This window comes from Protopterus annectens, chromosome 4.part0 (assembly GCF_019279795.1).
Source record: "Protopterus annectens isolate FY-2018-M chromosome 4.part0, PAN1.0, whole genome shotgun sequence".
Classification (NCBI taxonomy): domain Eukaryota; kingdom Metazoa; phylum Chordata; order Ceratodontiformes; family Protopteridae; genus Protopterus; species Protopterus annectens.
The window spans coordinates 1,782,802,161-1,782,822,136 of NC_056733.1; the positions used below are offsets into that span (position 1 = coordinate 1,782,802,161).

Genomic DNA, 19,976 nt, shown 5'->3' on the forward strand with positions numbered 1-19,976 from the left:
TGCACCTTCTATGGCAAACTTTATACTATCTGATACTGCTGGATTTACATTGTCCAGCACTGATATAATATTTGTGTAGCAATGTGTTACTGTCATTCAAGATGTTTTTCAAAATCTTGTTTTACATAAATATTCTTACAGTGTTCTACATTATTTTGAATATAGCCCTGTGAGTTTAATATATGTTTATTTAATGAATGGTATTTTTGTTTCATTTATTTGTGACTGTGCTGTATCTTGTTTCTGAAATAGGTAAAATATTATGAAATGATTATCTAACTGGTTAACTGAAATTAGGTCATTAAAACACAGCAACATGACTTATCTGTCAAAAAAATATACCACATTTAATTTTTCTTTACTACAATATTAGAAATACAGAAAATCATTATTTTTTTTATTTCAAATTACTTTATAGGTCGAAACCCATACTGCATTGACACTAACTATGGTGGCACTCTTATAATTTGGGATCGGATTTTTGGTAAGTTGTAAAGAAAATAAATTTAGTATATGTTTTAATATAACGTATGGATACCTAGCTATAGAAACGAATTAGAAGAGAGAACATGAAGTAGATGTGTAAGAAATACCTGCCTTGAAACATAACAGAAAAAAGTCAGAAACCCAAATATGGAGTGAAGGAAGTCTAATGTTTTTGATCAGGTAGGTTTTAGTGACCTAATGTAGGATGTTGTTGTGATAAAGCAACCCTTGGCAATAGCACAATGTTTCTGAGAGGCTTTGTAAAGGTCACTATCGGCCGATTGTAGATGTGCAGTTGTGCTTTGCAGGGCTCAAATTAGGACATTATAAATTTAAAAAATGAAATAACTTTTGAAGGAATAAATACAGAAGGATCCAGTGTAAGGTATAGCTACCAATTCAATATAGAAGACATATCTCTCAGATGAATGGTGTGGCTTTTTGCAGACAGTTTACATGTTTAATGCTTAACAATTCATCTACACATTCTGGCAGCAAAAAAAAAGTGAAGGAAGAATTTACACTACTATAGTGCACATACAATGTAATGGAATACTTGCCAGTCATGAGATGAGAGAACTGTGGGATGGTGAGCTTTAATGTTCAGAGACAATGTGCCCTAGAGCTTTTGGTTTGTATACCAAAGTTAGTTCAATTCAGTGTACCATGCCAAAAGCAGTCTTAGATAACGCATTTGCCAATGGATTCTAATGCAAGTATAATCAAAATTATAAAACAGTAACAGTGAACTATGATGTGGTCTGTGAGGAAACATAAGTAAAAACAGGAAAAGTTGTTGTTTATATGTGTAATGCATATGGAAGCAAATAATTGTGATAAAATTGGAATGGAATAAAATGTGCTGTCCAAACTCTATTGACCTTGATGCCTTCTCCTTTGAAATATGAGATTATGCAACTGACAATCTAGCAGATAGCACAAAGTTGTGAGGTGTTACTACTATGGGACCTTAAAATGCTAGGTGATAATTGTACTACATCAAGAACATGCAGTGCTGGAGTCATTTAACATGCAGTGGAGAAATTGCAGGAGAGGCACTGCTGGTTATGTTACTCTCTATTAAGGTCAGTTTTAATCCATTCATAATATCAACGTCTTAAAAAATTAGGTCTAATCGTCATAGTACCTTGAAGGAATTTGAAAGCAGTCATTCTTCTAAACCATTCCTTTTGTCAGATTCAGTGACAAAATATCCCAATGCTGCTGAAAATATTTACACTTCCTCATGTGTTTATGTATGTATATGTATGTATGTATGTATGTATGTATGTATGTATTTATGCTCATCTCACCAAACTGTTGAGTTCAGACTTTCCTCATTCCAGCTTTGTGGACTCGCATCCTTCCAGTTTTCTAACAAGGTTCCTGGTGTCCCCATATGGGTAGGGTTCCCTTTCCAGGAGAGCTTCTGTGTACAGATGCCCCACTTTCATCAGCAGCTTGTAAGGTCACCACTTGCTAGTACTGTGAAGCAGGACAAGCAAGGTAGGAACTAGTATGTTGCAGTCTTGTTAAGGATTTTCTTAAGCACTAACTCCTTCCCCAAATGTGTGCAACCTCTGTGATAGGCTGAGAAGGCAGTGAAGAGTAACTGTGGTACATGTTCCCAGCCCAGGCACGTTGGGTGGTCATGCCTTCATTTCCTTTCTGTCTGCAGCCTGCTGTCATCTCACTGAGCTCTGATCTCCATCAGAGCTCCAATGGAAAGGCATCAAGCATGCTTCCTACCACACCCCATCCTGCCTAATAGTGGAGTGCCTGAGCTGCTAATCAAACATGGGTGTAGGGGATTTAATCAGTTTTTTGTCCCTCTAAGGCTACACTGTCACTACTCTTCTTATTTTAATTTCAAACCTGCTAGTTCATACTTTGAAATTTGCTGAATATCTGAAGAACAAATATATTCCTTGCTTATGGTACATATTCAAACACTGTCATAGGCTGTTAGTGGAACATCTGAAGAATAAATGAATGAGACATCCTGTGGTCACCCACTATCCTTAGTTTAAGTAATCAGAAAAAGTTATATGCTGGGGCTTATTGACATCTACTGTTTCTGAAGTCCTTGTTGCTTTCAGAAGAGTGAATGGGGTGGGGAGAAGATTTTCAAAGATTACACATTATATTATTTTGCATATCTGCTGAAACAAACACTAAGTAGGTCTGAATCACAGAGAGCCAATACACAATAGTAGAACACTACCTCAACAACCAGAGTGAACTAGAAGCACATAATTAGTCACACATTTCATAAGAAGACCAATGCTAAAGCACTAATTCAACAACCAGAATGAAGTACAAGGATATAATTAATCACACATTTAATAAAAAGATGTCTTCTGCAGATTTTTTCAGATATTTCAGTTTGTCAGTTAAAGGCCATTCTGGTTTGAATTCAAACCAGCCTTCAAGCAACCCTATCTCTCAAATGGTTCAAGATATTCTTTTTTTAATTAAAAAACTTTATTGAATTATCACTTAAGACATAGACAAACATATATTTATATAAAATAAAACAAACCATGTTATCCTATCCACAGTTGCAAACATTATGTATCACATATATTCTTCTTCTGTACCATTATCACCAATCCAACATTACATAAATTACCCAGTTCCTGCCTTTCCATAAACCTCAGTCCTCCTCCTCCAATACATTATTCTGCTTGTATTGTTGCACAATTTCCATTTTTACTATGTAATTTGCTCCTGATATTTTCTAAGATCCCACTTGCAGTCCTTTTATCACCGTTACAATATTCACTACTTTAGGTACAGTTGATTTAGACTTTGACTTCCATTTTCTAAAAAATGCCTTTTTGGCAGATACCAGAATTAAACTTGAGGCCTTTGTGGTTAGGCAATTCAGATTCTGTATCCCAACTCTAAAATAAATCATTTCCTTAGTAAATCCATTTGCTCACCCAATAGTTCTGACAGGGTACTCTGTAGGGAAATTTTAAAGTCTGCCAACGCATTACATTACCAAAACATATGTTCCCAGTTACTTTTTTTCCCCTCATCGCACCTCCATTTGCCGTCTACCTGAGGAAAACTTCTTTGGCATTTTCTTGGTGTATAAAATACCAGCGCAAAAACTTCCAAGCAAAAATCCTAAATCTTCTATATTTTGTTGCATATTTGACACCCATACACATGCCCTCTCATTGTTTCCTTGTGAATACCTTATCTGATCTCCCTTCCCAATTTTTCCTAACCTTCTCTGATTGATTTGTATAGTTATTGAGCAATATTTGATATGCCCTACTAATTATCCCTTTTTTAATAGCAGCTTCCATCCTAGATTCAACTGAAAACTCTACCAGATGAGGGCTGTCACTTAGGTTTTCCCTTATCCCTTTCTCTTTGCCTATACTCCCTGATAGGGAATGCAGTCTCTAGCCTGCAGTCTGAATGTCTTTTTGGCTACTTTGCATTCTCTGACGTTTCTCTCTCCAGTTATTTGCTCCCAAAATCTTGGTTCCTTTGTCGGTTTTCTCCACTAAATTCCTGTTCCCTCTTGCCTATTATCTGTACCCTAATTGCAGTCATTCCTATGGGCAGAATCTCCTTTCTCCATTCTTGCATTGGCTTGGTTCTTAGAATACTTTCTGCTATTTTATGAATATAATATATTGCATGGTTATTCTCCTTAAGGATCTGCATCCAAAATCTCATTCTCTCTTTATTGAATTTCCTCCTTACTTCATCATCATAATCCCTTTCCACTTTCAACTGTAGCTTTCTGCTTGTGTTATGTATATGAGCCTTAACTGTGTAGCTCCAACATTTCCCTTCAAATCACGTAATCCTAAACCACCTCATTCTTTTGGAAGGATCAGTTTATCTGACCTGACCCTTGCCCTTTCCCCTCCCAGATAAAATCCTGCTACTCTTTATTAATTACTGTCTACAACTTCTCTTCTGGTCAATAAACATATGCCCGACCTATGTATAAAACTAAATGGACTGAAAGCATTTTCACTGCTTGCATCTTATTATCCATATCCATATACAAGAGCTTCCAGTTTCTCATTTTTGTATGATCTTTTGTTTAGTATCTCTCCACATATGCTTAGCTGCTGTAACAGAACCCTTTTTAACCCTTACTCCTAAATTCTTCATTTTGTCATTCCAATTAAATATTGGTATTGCTCAACCAATTCATGTGTGGTTGCATAGTTTACAGCTATAGTCTTTGTTTTGTGTGCACTAATTTTATATCCCCAAAAAATGCTTTAAGATATTCTTATGTATTTCCTGGAGAAGATTCGTAGATGTTGCATGCTGTACTGAATATTTTATGACCTAATAGCATTTAGGAAAAACAGACAGAATAATCACAAATATGTGCAAGCTTATCAGCACAAAGTAATTATGCATGGTTTGCTGTAACATAAAATGCTAAAAATGTTATTATTTTCCTGAGAAAAATGCAACATTTTTTGTTCTTATTTCATGAGCAGATATATTCTGATCTTGCCAGCCTAAAACAATGTGGAATGTACAATATTGATGTGAACTGCATTTCAAAAACAAAGCACCCGCATCTGTTGGTGCCTAAGTATATAGGATCATATTTCTAAAACCATTTTTCTTTGGCCAGTACCTCCTGACCATGAGTATGAGGGCTCATCTTAATGAGTTCTATTTATGCTCAGGCAGAAAGTTCCACATCAGTGAATAGTGCCATAATCGTAGGGGGTTGGTGCTTTCTCTAGTCCTAAGTTTTCTGCTGCATGCTAACATTGCTATCTGGCAGGGTCAGGCAAAGGGACTTAAACTCAGCACATGCTACATCCTTGGCCCATAGTTTGACAATGACTGCCTTTATTCTCAATTTCCCCACCCTGGTTAGCCCTGCATCTTTTCCTTGAACTATGGCCTCTGCCAGAACTCGATTAGAGAAATTCTGCCATACTCCAATCCCTCCATACCCATCCTCCCTACCTGTACCTTCAAGTCCCTAAGCCATTAATCAAATTCAGGCTACCTGGGCAGTAGTCAGGGTGTTGTCTCTCTATGTCATCATTGAGTCTAACTCTGAAACCATTTGAAATAGTATAGCAAATTTCTCAAAATAATCTTTCATGATTATCAAGTGCATAACGCTCATAGTTTTTGATTCCATATATAAAGAAAACTGTACAGCTGTGCAACTTTATTTTCATTTATATTTTACTGCATATTTTACTTCTGATTTTGTGGCAACTTATGAATGGTGCATTCTGGACCATTGCTACTTTTTGTATCCCTGAGCATATGCCATATACTCCTCCCCTTGGGAAACTATGTATGGTATAACATATCAGACTGTGTTAGTGAAAGGCCAGGAATAACTTTGTTTGGTAAAGCCTTATGTCAGTTCTTCTTTAAGAGTTCATAATAAAGTTTTCAAGGAATTATAATATGATGGTTAGGTGCAAAATGAACCTAAGACTGTAGGCCTACTGTTAAAGATTTTAACGTTGATCAACACTAAGTCTGACCCACCACCTTGGTTGCTTTAAATAAAGGACTTTGAGACATGGCATGTTACAACTGAAATAAAACCTTTCTCTGGTAACATCTAAAGGATTTTTTTTAACTTCTGATACAGTGACAGCTAATGAAAAATGTGTACTGCGGGTGGAGCTGCAAAGCTCAAAATGACATGAAGTTAGATGCTCTCACCAATGGAAACAGGCAATAAAATGAAATGCCAAACCTTACATTAAAAGCCTATGAATCTCTGCACTTGGTACCTAAGTTTAAAAAGCCATATGTGCATTTCCTTCTGAGACTTTATAACACAATTTCAGGTAACTCCTATATGGCATAAGATATGGCATAAGACTGCAACTCTGCCCTTAGGGATTTCAGCTCTGAATTTGACCCCTCCACTTTAGCTGCCTCAGACCATGACTTCTGAGCTACAACATATTATTAATAAAAAAAAAAAAACATTTCGTATAACAAATTATATATTTTATTTCTGATACAGTGGTGACTCAGAAAAGATATATTTGGATCAGTACTGCATTCTTCATCCTGAGCAGAAGTCATCCATCTTCCCCAGTGGAGACCAAGTAGAATGAAAACTATAAGCCTGTAACACTGGAAGACTACTGAACATCAGCATCTGGTACCTATGCAGAAAAGCCACATGTTCATTTCCCTCTGAGAACTCATAATAACATTTTCAGGGAATTATATTATACTGTGGCAGAAATAGGACTCAAACCCTTTTTGATTTCAGTGTAGTTTAACACTGAATTTGAGCATAACACTTTGGCTGCCTCATACCATGACATGATGCAACTGAAGAAGAATCTGATAAAATATGCAGCAATTTTATGTCTAATGTAATGACAACTCAGTAAAGTTGTATTCTGGAAAAGTGCTAAATTCCTTTTTTTTTGTACGCTCCAAATGAAAACCAAGCGTAATACAAAAATGTCAGATTGAGAGGAAATGCCTTTAAATCTCTGATCTTGGCTTCTGTGTATATAGCAATATATGTCAATTTCCTTTCAAGCACTCATAATACAATTTTCAGAGAATTATAACATGATATTAAAAACTTTTTTTCAAATAAATAATAGTTAACAATGAAATGAACAAAATTGCTTTATTTTCTGCAAACAGACATACTCCTAGTACCTCAATCAAAAGGTTTGCCTGGAGTTAAGTTGACTAGCTAACACTCATATTATATAACAATTTCAATCTATCAACAAGATGACAAATTAGAACCAAAGTGAAGAAAGGAACACTCCAAGCCACAAGAATAAAGTAAGTGCTTTCATTTACTGAATTAACCAAACTTCTTCAGACAATACAACAATGTAACGGAATTCTTAAATACTAAAGGCATATAACATCATCACATTCAAAAACCAAGCTCTGCCTTCATTTAAAACAGCAACCATATAATGGCTACACAAATACTATATCACCCACAATAAACCTGAAAATTATCAGTCTATAAACTTATTTAAAACATGAATCAAGATACAAACACAAATACATATCTAAAAACTCATACTATAAATAATTATAACCATCCCCATAGATATTTATAAAAAGCCTTAAAGGGAGAAAGCACCAATGACCACAAGAATAAAATAAAATAAGAAACCAGTTTATCTAGTGAGGGATTTTAGCTAAGGGAATAAAGAACCAGTTTATCTAGTGAGAGATTTTAACTTAAGGATACACTTAATAGATAAACTGTCATTGAGTCCTGGGGGAGTATGAGCATTAAGTCTAAGCTGCCAGGCTAATTCTTTTTCATCCAATTTCAAGGATGATGGCCCCCCCCCTATCATTTTCAGCTGTTCTGTCAATAGCAAGAAAGAGGAATTCATGGGTGGGATTAACCTTCACATGTCTAGCCAGAGCATTACTCAAATTCATCTGTTAAGATTTGCACTGGGTGTGACGAGGGTGGACAAGATTAGGAATAAGTATATTAGGGGGTCAGCCCAGGTTGGAATGTTTGGAGACAAAGCCAGAGAGGCAAGATTACGTTGGTTTGGACATGTACTGAGGAGGGATGCTGAGTATATTGGGAAAAAGATGCTAAGGATGAAGCTACCAGTTAACAGGAAAAGAGGAAGGCCTAAGATAAGGTTTATGGATGTGGTGAGAGAGGACATGCAGGTGGTTGGTGTGACAGAGCAAGATGCAGAGGACAGGAAGAAATGGAAACAGGTGATCCACTGTGACAACCCCTAACAGGAACAGCTGAAAGAAGATGATGATCGTATTAATATTATAAACATGCTCATAAATCCTATGCTTCAATGGCCTCTCCGTCTTGCCGACATAAAAAGCTGGGCAGTTCCAGCAAGTGCTCAAATAAACAACTCCCCTTGACTCACAGTTAAATCTCCCCTTAACTGAAAACAGTTAGTTCCACAGTGAAGGTACTAGCAGTATTAACGTATTATACAACCGGCAACTGCCACATTTCAACATGCCACAACGTGGAGAGTAATTGAAGTTATGGTACTAGCAGTATTAATGTATTTATACAACCGGCAACTGCCACATTTCAACATGCCACAATGTGGAGAGTAATTGAAGTGAAGGTACTAGCAGTATTAATGTATTTATACAACCGGCAACTGCCACATTTCAACATGCCACAATGTGGAGAGTAATTGAAGTGAAGGTACTAGCAGTATTAATGTATTTATACAACCGGCAACTGCCACATTTCAACATGCCACAATGTGGAGAGTAATTGAAGTGAAGGTACTAGCAGTATTAATGTATTTATACAACCGGCAACTGCCACATTTCAACATGCCACAATGTGGAGAGTAATTGAACGACATACAACTTTCCAAAATTGCTTTCAAATTCCAACCTCTCCTAAAGACCACTTTTGGTGCATCACCCACCTTATCCCGGAGAGATGCATCCTCATGCAAGAAGCATCTATTCTTAATCAAAATAGATCTTAATAATGGTGCATCCAATGAAAAAGTGGTAATAAAACCAGTATTGGTGCCACTAGTAATCTGCAACTGTGGGGGCTCTCCATCCATCACTGTACCAGTTAGCTCACCAGCAACACCCTGTCCAACAATGGGTGCCAAAGGACCATCCTCAAAGGTGCTCACAGCCTGTCCAGTTAAGTTCCATGCCAAACTACCTACAATCTCCTGCCCAACATTTCCAACTCCAAATAATAATGGTTTAAATATCCCATTAGTTCTTTTAACAAGAACCTCGCTGATCAACTGGTTCACAACTCTCAATAGGTATCCCCTCTTAAGGAACATTTCTCTCAAGAGGTTACACTCCTCCAGGAATTCAAAATCAAGGGACACCATTCTGGCCGCCCTAACTAACTGGCCCTTAATGACCACCCTCTTCTGATGGTAGTGGTGGGAACTGGTGAAATGTAAGAAGGCATTGGAGTACATAGGTTTCCTAAAAATCCTTGATGTATATCTCCTATTGATCCTATCCTTAGTGAGTTCAACATCCAAATAAGCTATTTTTTCACTTTGGAAATCCCAGGTAAACTCCAAAAAACTAGTAAACCCTGTAATATGATCAACAAAGTCCGATGCCATAGGCCGGTCACCCTTCCATATGATGAAAATATCATCCAAATATTGGGTGTACCTCAAAACCCTTTGCTGGAAGATATCATCTCCAAACAAAAAGTTCTTCTCCCAGTTGACCATCACAGTGTTTGCAAAAGTGGCACCACAGGGTGAGCTCATGGCAATGCCAGTCTTTTGCAAGTAAAATTCTTTATTAAATATAAAGAAATTATTACTGAGCACTAAGTCCAACAGGTAATCAATAAGGTTAATAGTCGAACCATCCACTCATTTGTCCCACCAAAAAGTCCCTCACCCAATTACTCCCTATATCCTGGGGGATAGTTGTGTATAAATCTCGAACATCGATTGTCAAAAAGTTAACTTCATCACTATAAGGTAATTTATTGATAGCCTCTAAAAATGCCTATGAATCTCTACAGATGTGAGGCTCCCCTAAAAGTACCTGCTTTAATTTACTATCAATAAATTTAGCACATTTGTAGGTAATCGGGCGGCACAGTGGTGCAGCGGTTAACGTTGTCGCCTCACACCAAGAGGTTCTCCGGTTCGATTCTCGGCTGGGGTGCCTTCTGTGTGGAGTTTGCATGTTCTTCCTGTGTTCACGTGGGTTTCCTCCGGGTACTCCGGTTTCCTCCCACATTCCAAAGACATGCATCTGGAGCATTTCTCCCCGGGCCTCCGTTGAAAACAGGCTCTGTGGAACCTAGTCGGACTTTCCCGGTCAACAAATGATAAAAAAAAAAAAAAAAAAAAAAAAAAAAAAAAAAAATTGATTGCCTGCCCTCCACAATTGGAATTAGCGGAGGGTTTTCCAAATCCTTACGGATTTTTGGCAGCCCAAAAATAACGGGCACAATTGGACTAGTGACGTTCACGTAGTTATATAAATCAATATCCACAGAACCATCAATAAACAAATCATTAATGAAGCTTCTGATATGCTGATAGGCCTCGTTAATTTCATTTCTAGAAACTTTCTCATATACCCCGCTGGACAGTAATAAACATATTCTCCTAATGTAATCATCATTACTCATAAAAATTAACCCCCCCTCTCTTATCAGGTTTAATAATACGAATGCCAGCGAATCTCAAATCAAATAAAGCATCCCTTTCGAGGGGGGGGGGTAGGTTATCAATATGATTACAATGGGCGGATTTATTTTTCAGAAGGCACCTGATGTCATTTTCACACAATTTCTCAAACAGCAAAATGGAGGTCTGCAATGGGGGATTAAAAATACTGGCAATTCTAAAGTAATTTGTCAAATTACTGGAGTTGCCAAGTAATACATTTAAATTAAGCTTCTTAGTGAAGCATTTCAAGTCCACCAAAGTTCTCACCAAATCACTTCATGCAGTAGGTACAAAAGTGAAGCCTTTGGCCAAAGTCTCAATTAAACTAGATGATGGTACGAAATCGGAATAATTAAATATCTTGAAGTCACTAGTGCTGTTACAAAGAGTTCGCACTGTAACCCCACATTCTGCTGTTTTATCATGCACACAAGGCCTAAGGCTAGCATCAACTACCTCCTCCGTTTGTTCTGCTGCTTCTTTTTCCAGTGCTGTTGCTGAAAACCGCCCTGTTGTCTTACTGGGGTATTCCCATTAGCCCCACGAAAATCCTGAGGAGCAGTAGGGTTGTTACCTATATCAGTGGTGCTAATAGTAATGGTGCAGTCCCTCTTATTAGAAATCCTGTCACTTCACCTAACACCTAATCCCTCAGGATCAGTGTTGCTACCTAAACTTGAAGGTCCATTTTCATTTGCAGGAACATTAACTGAGTCAGTGGAACCCAACCCAATCTTATTCACAACATATAATTTGTTCTGCACATTAGTTGGAGGCAAGGGATAAGTGAGCCCATGCTCATAATCGTATTTATCGCTGTTTAGTTTTTATTTTAGTTTCTCTAATTTTAACCAGGGCACTCTCAATATTAGATAATATGTGAGAAAAATCGTATTTGTAAAGCAAGAAGTCATTATCCGCCTGAATGTCCGCATCTAGGTGAGTTAGATCAGCTTTAAGGACCTCAATTTGAGAAACATAATCTTTAATCAAAAATTCGAGAAATTCACAACCTTGCCGGTCGAACAGTCTTAATAATTCCGCATGGAAAGGGGAGTTTGGTACAAACCCAGTGGGGTATCACCAAAAAGCTTAAGGTTCTCCACAATAACATTCCAATTCAGCTCAGGAGCACCTGCTGAAGTATCCGGTGCCACATTACCAAACCTAAACAAGGCAGGCTCCTTGAACCAATCGCTCAAACAAGGAACCAAATTAAAAATACGTACAATTCCTTGATGAGGGTTCTCTAGCTGACGGCATTCGTTACTAATGTTGCAGAGTTCTGATGATGTCGTTTGGCCAGCGCTACCCAAACTGGCTGAAGAAGTAGAAGCAAATGTAGAAGCCCTTTGATCCTGTGATCCAAAAGGGTGGACTGTAGTCATAGTCCCCAAAGGTTGAACCGTGCTTCCGCTAATTTGACTGTACAAGCCATCAACACATTGCAATAGATTCTGAATGAGAGCAGTTAGTTTCCCAAGCACGTCAGACCCAGGTGAATTGGTTGAGCTCTCATTAGAAAATAATACTTCTGACTCAGGAGCTGCTTCCTTCTCCATACTAAACCAAAAACACTGAAAACATCCAAAATGAATAAACGCCAAAAAGAACCAAAGTGAAGAAAGGAACACTCCAAGCCACAAGAATAAAGTAAGTGCTTTCATTTACTGAATTAAGCAAACTTCTTCAGACAATTCAACAATCCAACTGAATTCTTAAATACTAAAGGCATATAACATCATCACATTCAAAAATCAAACTCTGCCTTCATTTAAAACGGCAACCATATAATGGCTACACTAATACTGTATCACCCACAGTTCAGGTGGATAATGGCTTCTTGCGTTACAAATATGATTTTTCTCACAAATTATCTAGTATTGAGAGTGCCCTGGTTATAAATAGAAAAACTAAAATAAAAAAACTAAACAGGGATAAATATGATTATGAGCATGGGCTCGCTTATCCCTTGCCTCCAACTAATGTGCAGAACAAATTACGGGTTGTGAATAAGATTGGGTCGGGTTTCACTGACTCGGTTAATGTTCCTGCAAATGAAAATGGACCTTCAAGTTTGGGTAGCAACACTGATCCTGAGGGATTAGGTGTTAGGTGAAGTGAGAGGATTTATAATAAGCGGGACTGCACCATTACTATTAGCACCACTGATGCAGGAAACAACCCTACTGCTCCTCAGGATTTTCGTGGGACCAGTGGGAAGACCCCAGTAAGACAACAGGGCAGTTTTCAGCAACATTGCTGGAAAAAGTAGCAGCAGAACAAACAGTGGAGGTAGTTGATGCTAGCCTTAGGCCTTGTGTGCTTGGTAAAACAGCAGAATGTGGGGTTACAGTTGGAATTCTTTATAACAGCACTGGTGACTTCAAGATATTTAATTATTCCGATTTCTTGCCATCATCTAGTTTAATTGAGCCTTTGGCCAAAGGCTTCACTTTCATACCTACTGCACAAAGTGATTTGGTGAAAACTTTGGTGGACTTGAAATGCTTCACTGGGAAGCTTAATTTAAATGTATTATTTGGCAACTCCAGTAATTTGACAAATTACTTTAAAATTGCCAGTATTTTTAATCCCCCATTGCAGACCTCTATTTTGCTGTTTGAGAAATTGTGTGAAAATGACATCAGGTGCCGTCTGAAAAATAAATCTGCCCATTGTAATCATATTGATAACCTATCCCCCCCTGAAAGGGATGCTTTGTTTGATTTGAGATTCGCTGACATTCGTATTATTAAACCTGATAAGGGAGGGAGGTTAATTTTTATGAGTAATGATGATTACATTAGGAGAATGTGTTTATTACTGTCCAGCGGGGCATATGAGAAAGTTTCTAGAAATGAAATTAACGGGGCCTATCAGTGTATCAGAAGCTTCATTAATGATCTGTTTATTGATGGTTCTGTGGATATTGATTTATATAACTGCTTGAATGTCACTAGTCCAGTTGTGCCCGTTATTTTTGGGCTGGCAAAAATCTATAAAGATTTGGATAACCCTCCGCTACGTCCAATTGTGGATGGCAGGCAATCAATTACCTACGGATGTGCTAAATTTATTGACAGTAAATTAAAGCAGGTACTTTTAGGGGAGCCTCACATCTGTAGAGATTCATGAGCATTTTTGGTGGCTATCAATAAATTACCTGATAGTGATGAAGTTAACTTTTTGACAATCGATGTTCAAGATTTATACACAACTATCCCCCAGGATATAGGGAGTAATTGGGTGAGGGACATTTTGGTGGACAAACGAGTGGATGGTTCGACTATTAACCTTATTGATTACCTGTTGGACTTAGTGCTCAGTAATAATTTCTTTATATTTAATAAAGAATTTGACTTGCAAAAGACTGGCATTGCCATGGGCTCGCCCTGTGGTGCCGCTTTTGCAAGCACTGTGATGGCCCACTGAGAGAAGAACTTTTTGTTTGGAGATGATATATTCCACCAAAGGGTTGTGTGGTACACCCGTTATTTGGATGATATTTTCATCATGTGGAAGGGTGACCGGCCCATGGCATCGGACTTTGTTGATCATATTACAGGGTTTACTAGTTTTTTGGAGTATACCTGGGATTTCCAAAGTGAAAAAATAGCTTATTTGGATGTTGAACTCACTAAGGATAGGATCAATAGGAGATATACATCAAGGATTTTTAGGAAACCTACGTACTTCAATGCCTTCTTATATTTCACCAGTTCCCACCCCTACCATCAGAAGAGGGCGGTCATTAAGGGCCAGTTAGTTAGGGCAGCCAGAATGGTGTTTTTTGATTTTGATTTCTTGGAGGAGTGTATCCTCTTGAGAGAAATATTCCTTAAGAGGGTATACCCATTGAGACTTGTGAACCGGTTGGTTAGTAAGTTTCATGTTAAAAGAACTAATGGAATATGTAAACTATTATTATTTGGAGTTGGAAATGTTGGGTAGGAGATTGTAGGTAGTTTGGCATGGGACTTGACTGGACAGGCTGTGAGCCCCTTTGAGGATGGTCCTTTGGCACCCATTGTTGGGCAGGGTGTTGCTGGTGAGCTAACTGGTACAGTGATGGATGGAGAGCCCCCACAGTTGCAGATTACTAGTGGCACCAATACTGGTTTTATTACCACTTTTTCATTGGATGCACCATTATTAAGATCTATTTTGATTAAGAATAGGTGCTTCTTGCATGAGGATGCATCTATCTGGGATAAGGTGGGTGATGCACCAAAAGTGGTCTTTAGGAGAGGTTGGAATTTGAAAGCAATTTTGGAAAGTTGCATGTCCTTCAATTACTCTCCACATTGTGGCATGTTGAAATATGGGAGCTGCCAGTTGTGTAAATACATTAATACTTTTTAGTACTTTCACCGTGCGGAAACAATGGTTTTCATTTAAGGGGAGATTTAACTGTGAGTCAAGGGGAGTTGTTTATTTGAGCACTTGCCGGACCTGCCCAGCTTTTTATGTCAGCAAGACGGAGAGGCCATTGAAGCATAGGATTTATGAGCATGTTTATAATATTAATAAGATGAATTTGAATAATGCTCTGGCTAAACATGTGAAGGTTAATCCCACCCATGAATTCCTTTTTCTTTCTATTGACAGAATAGCTGAAAATTATTGGGGGGCCCATCATCCTTGAAGTTGGATGAAAAAGAATTAGCCTGGCTACTTAGACTTAATGCTCATACTCCCGCAGGACTCAATGACAGTTTATCTATTAAGTGTATCCTTAAGTTAAAATCTCTCACTAGATAAACTGGTTCTTTATTCCCTTAGCTAAAATCCCTCACTAGATAAACTGTTTTTTTTTATTTTATTTTATTCTTGTAGGTCATTGGTGCTTTCTCCCTTTAAGGCTTTTTATAAATATCTATGGGGATGGTTATAATTATTTATAGCATGAGTTTTTAGATATGTATTTGTGTTTGTATCTTGATTTCTTTTTTAAATACATTTATAGATTGATAATTTTCAGGTTTATTGTGGATGATATAGTATTAGTGTAGCCATTATATGGTTGCCGTTTTAAATGAAGGCAGAGTTTGGTTTTTGAATGTGATGATGTTATATGCCTTTAGTATTTAAGAATTCAGTTGCATTGTTGTATTGTTTGAAGAAGTTTGCTTATTTCAGTAAACGAAAACGCTTACGTTATTCTTGTGGCTTGGAGTGTTCCTGTCTTCACTTTGGTTCCTTTTGGAATTTATTCGTTTTGGATGTTTTCAGTGTTTTTGGTTAAGATGATAAATTAATTAATTAATTAGCAAAAATTAATAAACTAAAATAATTTTGGTGTAATAAAAATTTCTACTGCAATTCTTGATCCAAACAAAGTTTTTAAATGTTTATATCTTAAAATATATAGAACTCCATTTTATCTTAATAAGAGTTCAAGTGGCTTTCCCTGCCATGTAATGTTTACTTGTAAATTACAGTTAATATAATTAACCCCCCTCAAGTATACCTCAGAGGAAGAAATGTAAGAGGAGGCATTTAGACTTCCCTGTTGAGTCCCCTACATTGGAAAATAATCATTGAAAAGGGGAGGCTTCTCTTTATTCCTGCCAGATTGCTCCAAATTTAGGGTGATTTTAGAGCTTGTGCAATGTGTGGAGTCATAACCAGTCAGCTAGCTACTCTGAAGATAAAATTTTGCTGCAGGATTTCTGTCCACCCATCCTGCCTCTCAGGTGGTATTTTATGATGATAATGATATCACTAGTGGTAGACAGGACTTGGTAAGAACATGATATGGTTGATTCTATTCCTAGTAGACCAGAGAAGATTCTCTGCCACCCTTCAAGAGTCCACAGTTTTGGAGTAAGGCACCCGTAACTGATTCCACTGAAGTAGCAGTAGCCCTTAAAAAAACATAAGAAGAGAGCTTAGGAGTTCACACTAACAATATGGAATTCTGGGTGCTGGACTACCTCAGTGAGCATGTTTATGCATAAAAAGTTATAGAAAAGTCTAACCCCTGTTTGGATGAGCCAGATTGCCAGAAATCCTTGCTATGCAGAATAACAAGTAAGAACTTATGCAAAAAAATATATGCAATGCCAATGGTTGGTTCATGTTACCTGGCAAACCAAATGATGAGTCCCTGTTTGGTATTCTAAGTTGCCATGGTTGGAGAGAGGTTATCCTCAGTTGCATCGTTGGAAAGCCATTGTGGGGTCCAGAGTGGTGCTGAGTGGAGAAATTCAGGTTATTTCAATTCATATTTCGGCAAACAGAAATCTCTGAAAATAAAAATCACTTGTAATGCTGTTGTGGTTCTTTTAAAGTTTTGATTCTACAGCTATGTATAGGCAGCAATTCTTATCTATTGAACTCTCAGAAAATGTTGTTGCATTCTGTAATTCTTGCCAAAGCATAAATAACTAGAAAGGATTTTATTTTTTAATATAATTTAAATTCAGGCTTAGGTGACAGGAGATGGCAGATAGGCCTTTGGAATTTGTTTGATTTGATTTCATGCATGACTTTCTTAAAACCCACTTCAAAACATCACATCTATTGTTGCAATACAGCAATAACACATCTAACACTCACCCCAATGTCACATAGTTTCACTTTAAAATTCAGACAACAAATAAAGGCACTTCTTACAGCTAAAAGATTCAGCCACAACTGCAGTTGACAACATCCCTTCTTCCTTTTACAAAATTGCACAGACCAGTTAGATCGAACAGTTACCACAATAATTAATAGAGTCCTCACTGAGGAAGTTTCCTCATCTAAACTGAGAAAATCTCTTGCCATTCTACCACGAAGGAGGTCTGTGCATAGTTCATAGTTTATACTCGGCTAATGACCACCAGCATCTTTACAAGCCTAGTTGTTCAACTTAACCCAGTTTTGTCCCAGAATTCCTTTGATGCATGCATATATATATATATATATATATATATATATATGTATATATATATATATATATATATATATATATATATATATATATATGTATATATATATATATATATATATATATATGTATATATATATATATATATATTATCAAAATGCCGAGTACCTGTTAGATGGAAATGGGGATGTCGAACAACAGTTGGACAATTCCTGTTTCATCTAACCTGCACAAGTGCAAGTGTTCAGATTTGCGACTCCCACAGTGCATTTGCACACCTGTCTTTGGCATTCTGAATACAGATCACAGTACATTGGGGGTGGGGAAATTACCCTTTTCCCCACTGTAGTGTGATCTCGGAGTTGGAATATATTATTTGCAGGGGGTGTGAGAGGTGCAAAAAGATGGCATTTTGTAGTGTGCACTAGGGACTTGCTTAAGTGAATGTCAAAAGTGCGAATTCAAAGATGTTGGTGTGTGCATTTCAACATTCTGACCTACTTGATATTCTAAACTTCGTACATCTGATTAGCAGATGTGGATGGATTTTGTCTTGAACTTCGAGTATATGATAGTAAACCACATATAATATAGATAGATATATAGTGGAGTATATTAGTAAGGAGGTAGCTAAGGGTTATGTGGCAAGGTATGTTAGTTGGGGATTAATTTACTTACCGTCAACCTCTGTCCATCAGAGAGAGGGGACTAGCCTGGGGATGAATTTGCGATTTCTCACCTAATGATCAAAGTTTTATTTGAATAGGGTCAGGGAAGAATTCTGCTTCATGTAGATAGGGCACTTACTCCATAGTACAGCGATCCTTTGAAACCCATATTAGTCTCTCCAGCATTTGTCAATTTATGTTGTAGGCAAAGTTTAGGTTCGTGGATCTATCATTTCTGGTGCTGTTCATTTTGCAACTGTGCAAGAGTTCATTCAGGGCTGGATCTGAAGATGCATATACCAGATGCAGTAACCTTTAGGAGACTGAGTACAGAGAAGGTCTTAAGGCAATCTCTGTTGGACAGATTATTCATACCCTTGGTTCCTCTGGTATGGAACCTTTGAGAGCATTCCAACATGGTTAGATACATGACAAAGGGGGCACTGTAGTCAGTGATGGGTCTGATAAGTGGTAGTATAACTTCCTTGGACCTGGATGCCATACTCTTGCTCATGAGTTGGGTGACATAGAATGATTCTCTTACTATCTTGGCTACATGTTTGTTGAAGGCCAAATTACTGTCTACATATGTTCTCAGATCTCTAGCTATAAGTTTAATTCTTAGGGGTGTTTTATCAATGAAATAATCAGCTTTGGTGATTGATTTCCAAAAGGACACTACAATGCATTTCTTCATATTGAGTTATATTCTGTGGCTTTAACATCAGCTGTTTGTTTATGTTAGACCTCTTAGTAGGATGTTGCCATCATAGCAGAATCTATGAAAGCTCCCAGTTAACAGTAATCTGTAAACTTGGTGAGCCAGAGGCATTTGACATTAGCCTTGACTTCTGGCAATTAGATGCCAAAAAGGATCAGGCCCAACACAGAGCCCTGGGTACTCCACTGGTGACCAGTCTCCTCGTGGAGGTGGTCTCACTGATCTTACTTCTTTGGTCCTATCTATGAGCCAGCCAGAAATCCAGTGAGTTACCTAGCAATTTATGCATTGGTTTTAGAGTTTGTCAACAGCACTTGAGCTGGGTATTGCATTGAACACCTAGGCCAGATCAAGGAAGGCAGGATTTACAGTTTTCCCCTCATCCATAGCCTTTGCGACCCTCTTAAAGAAGTCTGCCAGGTTTAGTAGGCAAGACCTTCTCTTAACAAACCCAAACTGGGAAGAGTCCAGTGATTGTAGGTTGCCAGTGTCATTGTTGATCATTTCCAAGATAATTTGTTCCATGACTTTGCATATTAGACTTATCCGACCGATAGGTCTGTAGTTCTCAGGGTCAGTTGATGGTCCACGTTTATGAAGAGGGATGACTGTTGTGACCCTCCACTCACCTGGCATGTAACCTGTTTTGAGGCTGTAGTTGAATAGTTCCTCTTGTGGTCCTGCTAGGTCACGCTTTAGGCTATTTAGGAGGCAGCTGTGGGTATTGTCAGGGCCCACTGAAGCAATGTTTTTCACCTTAGCTGGTGCATCAGGACCTGCTGCCTGTTGATAGCTGATGCTAGATTTACCCATAGTTGGTGTGGTTTGGTCAAAAGTGTGAAGCCCAGACAACCAAACAAAGCCAGCCATGGGTAAATCAGGATTACCCACACCCAGCTGTAGATTATTGCTACTATACAATTACATTATTTAAGAAAAAAGTTACTTACTTTCTTAAATAATGTCCTTTTATAATGGCGCTGTGCTGCTCTTTCTCATTTTACCTTGACATCCTGGGGCTTTCTTGATGTACTGCATGTGCTTATGGGATTTTGTTT

At 37.8% G+C, this 19,976-nt stretch overlaps 1 protein-coding gene across 1 annotated transcript in view; it reads left to right on the top strand.

The window, feature by feature from the left end:
- AGMO (alkylglycerol monooxygenase) overlaps window positions 1-19,976 on the top strand; it is a 1,982,086-nt gene that overhangs the window by 980,351 nt on the left and 981,759 nt on the right. The window contains exon 7 of the mRNA XM_044069484.1: window positions 419-484. Coding sequence (XP_043925419.1) covers window positions 419-484 — 66 coding nt within the window. The remainder of the gene's footprint in view (window positions 1-418; window positions 485-19,976) is intronic.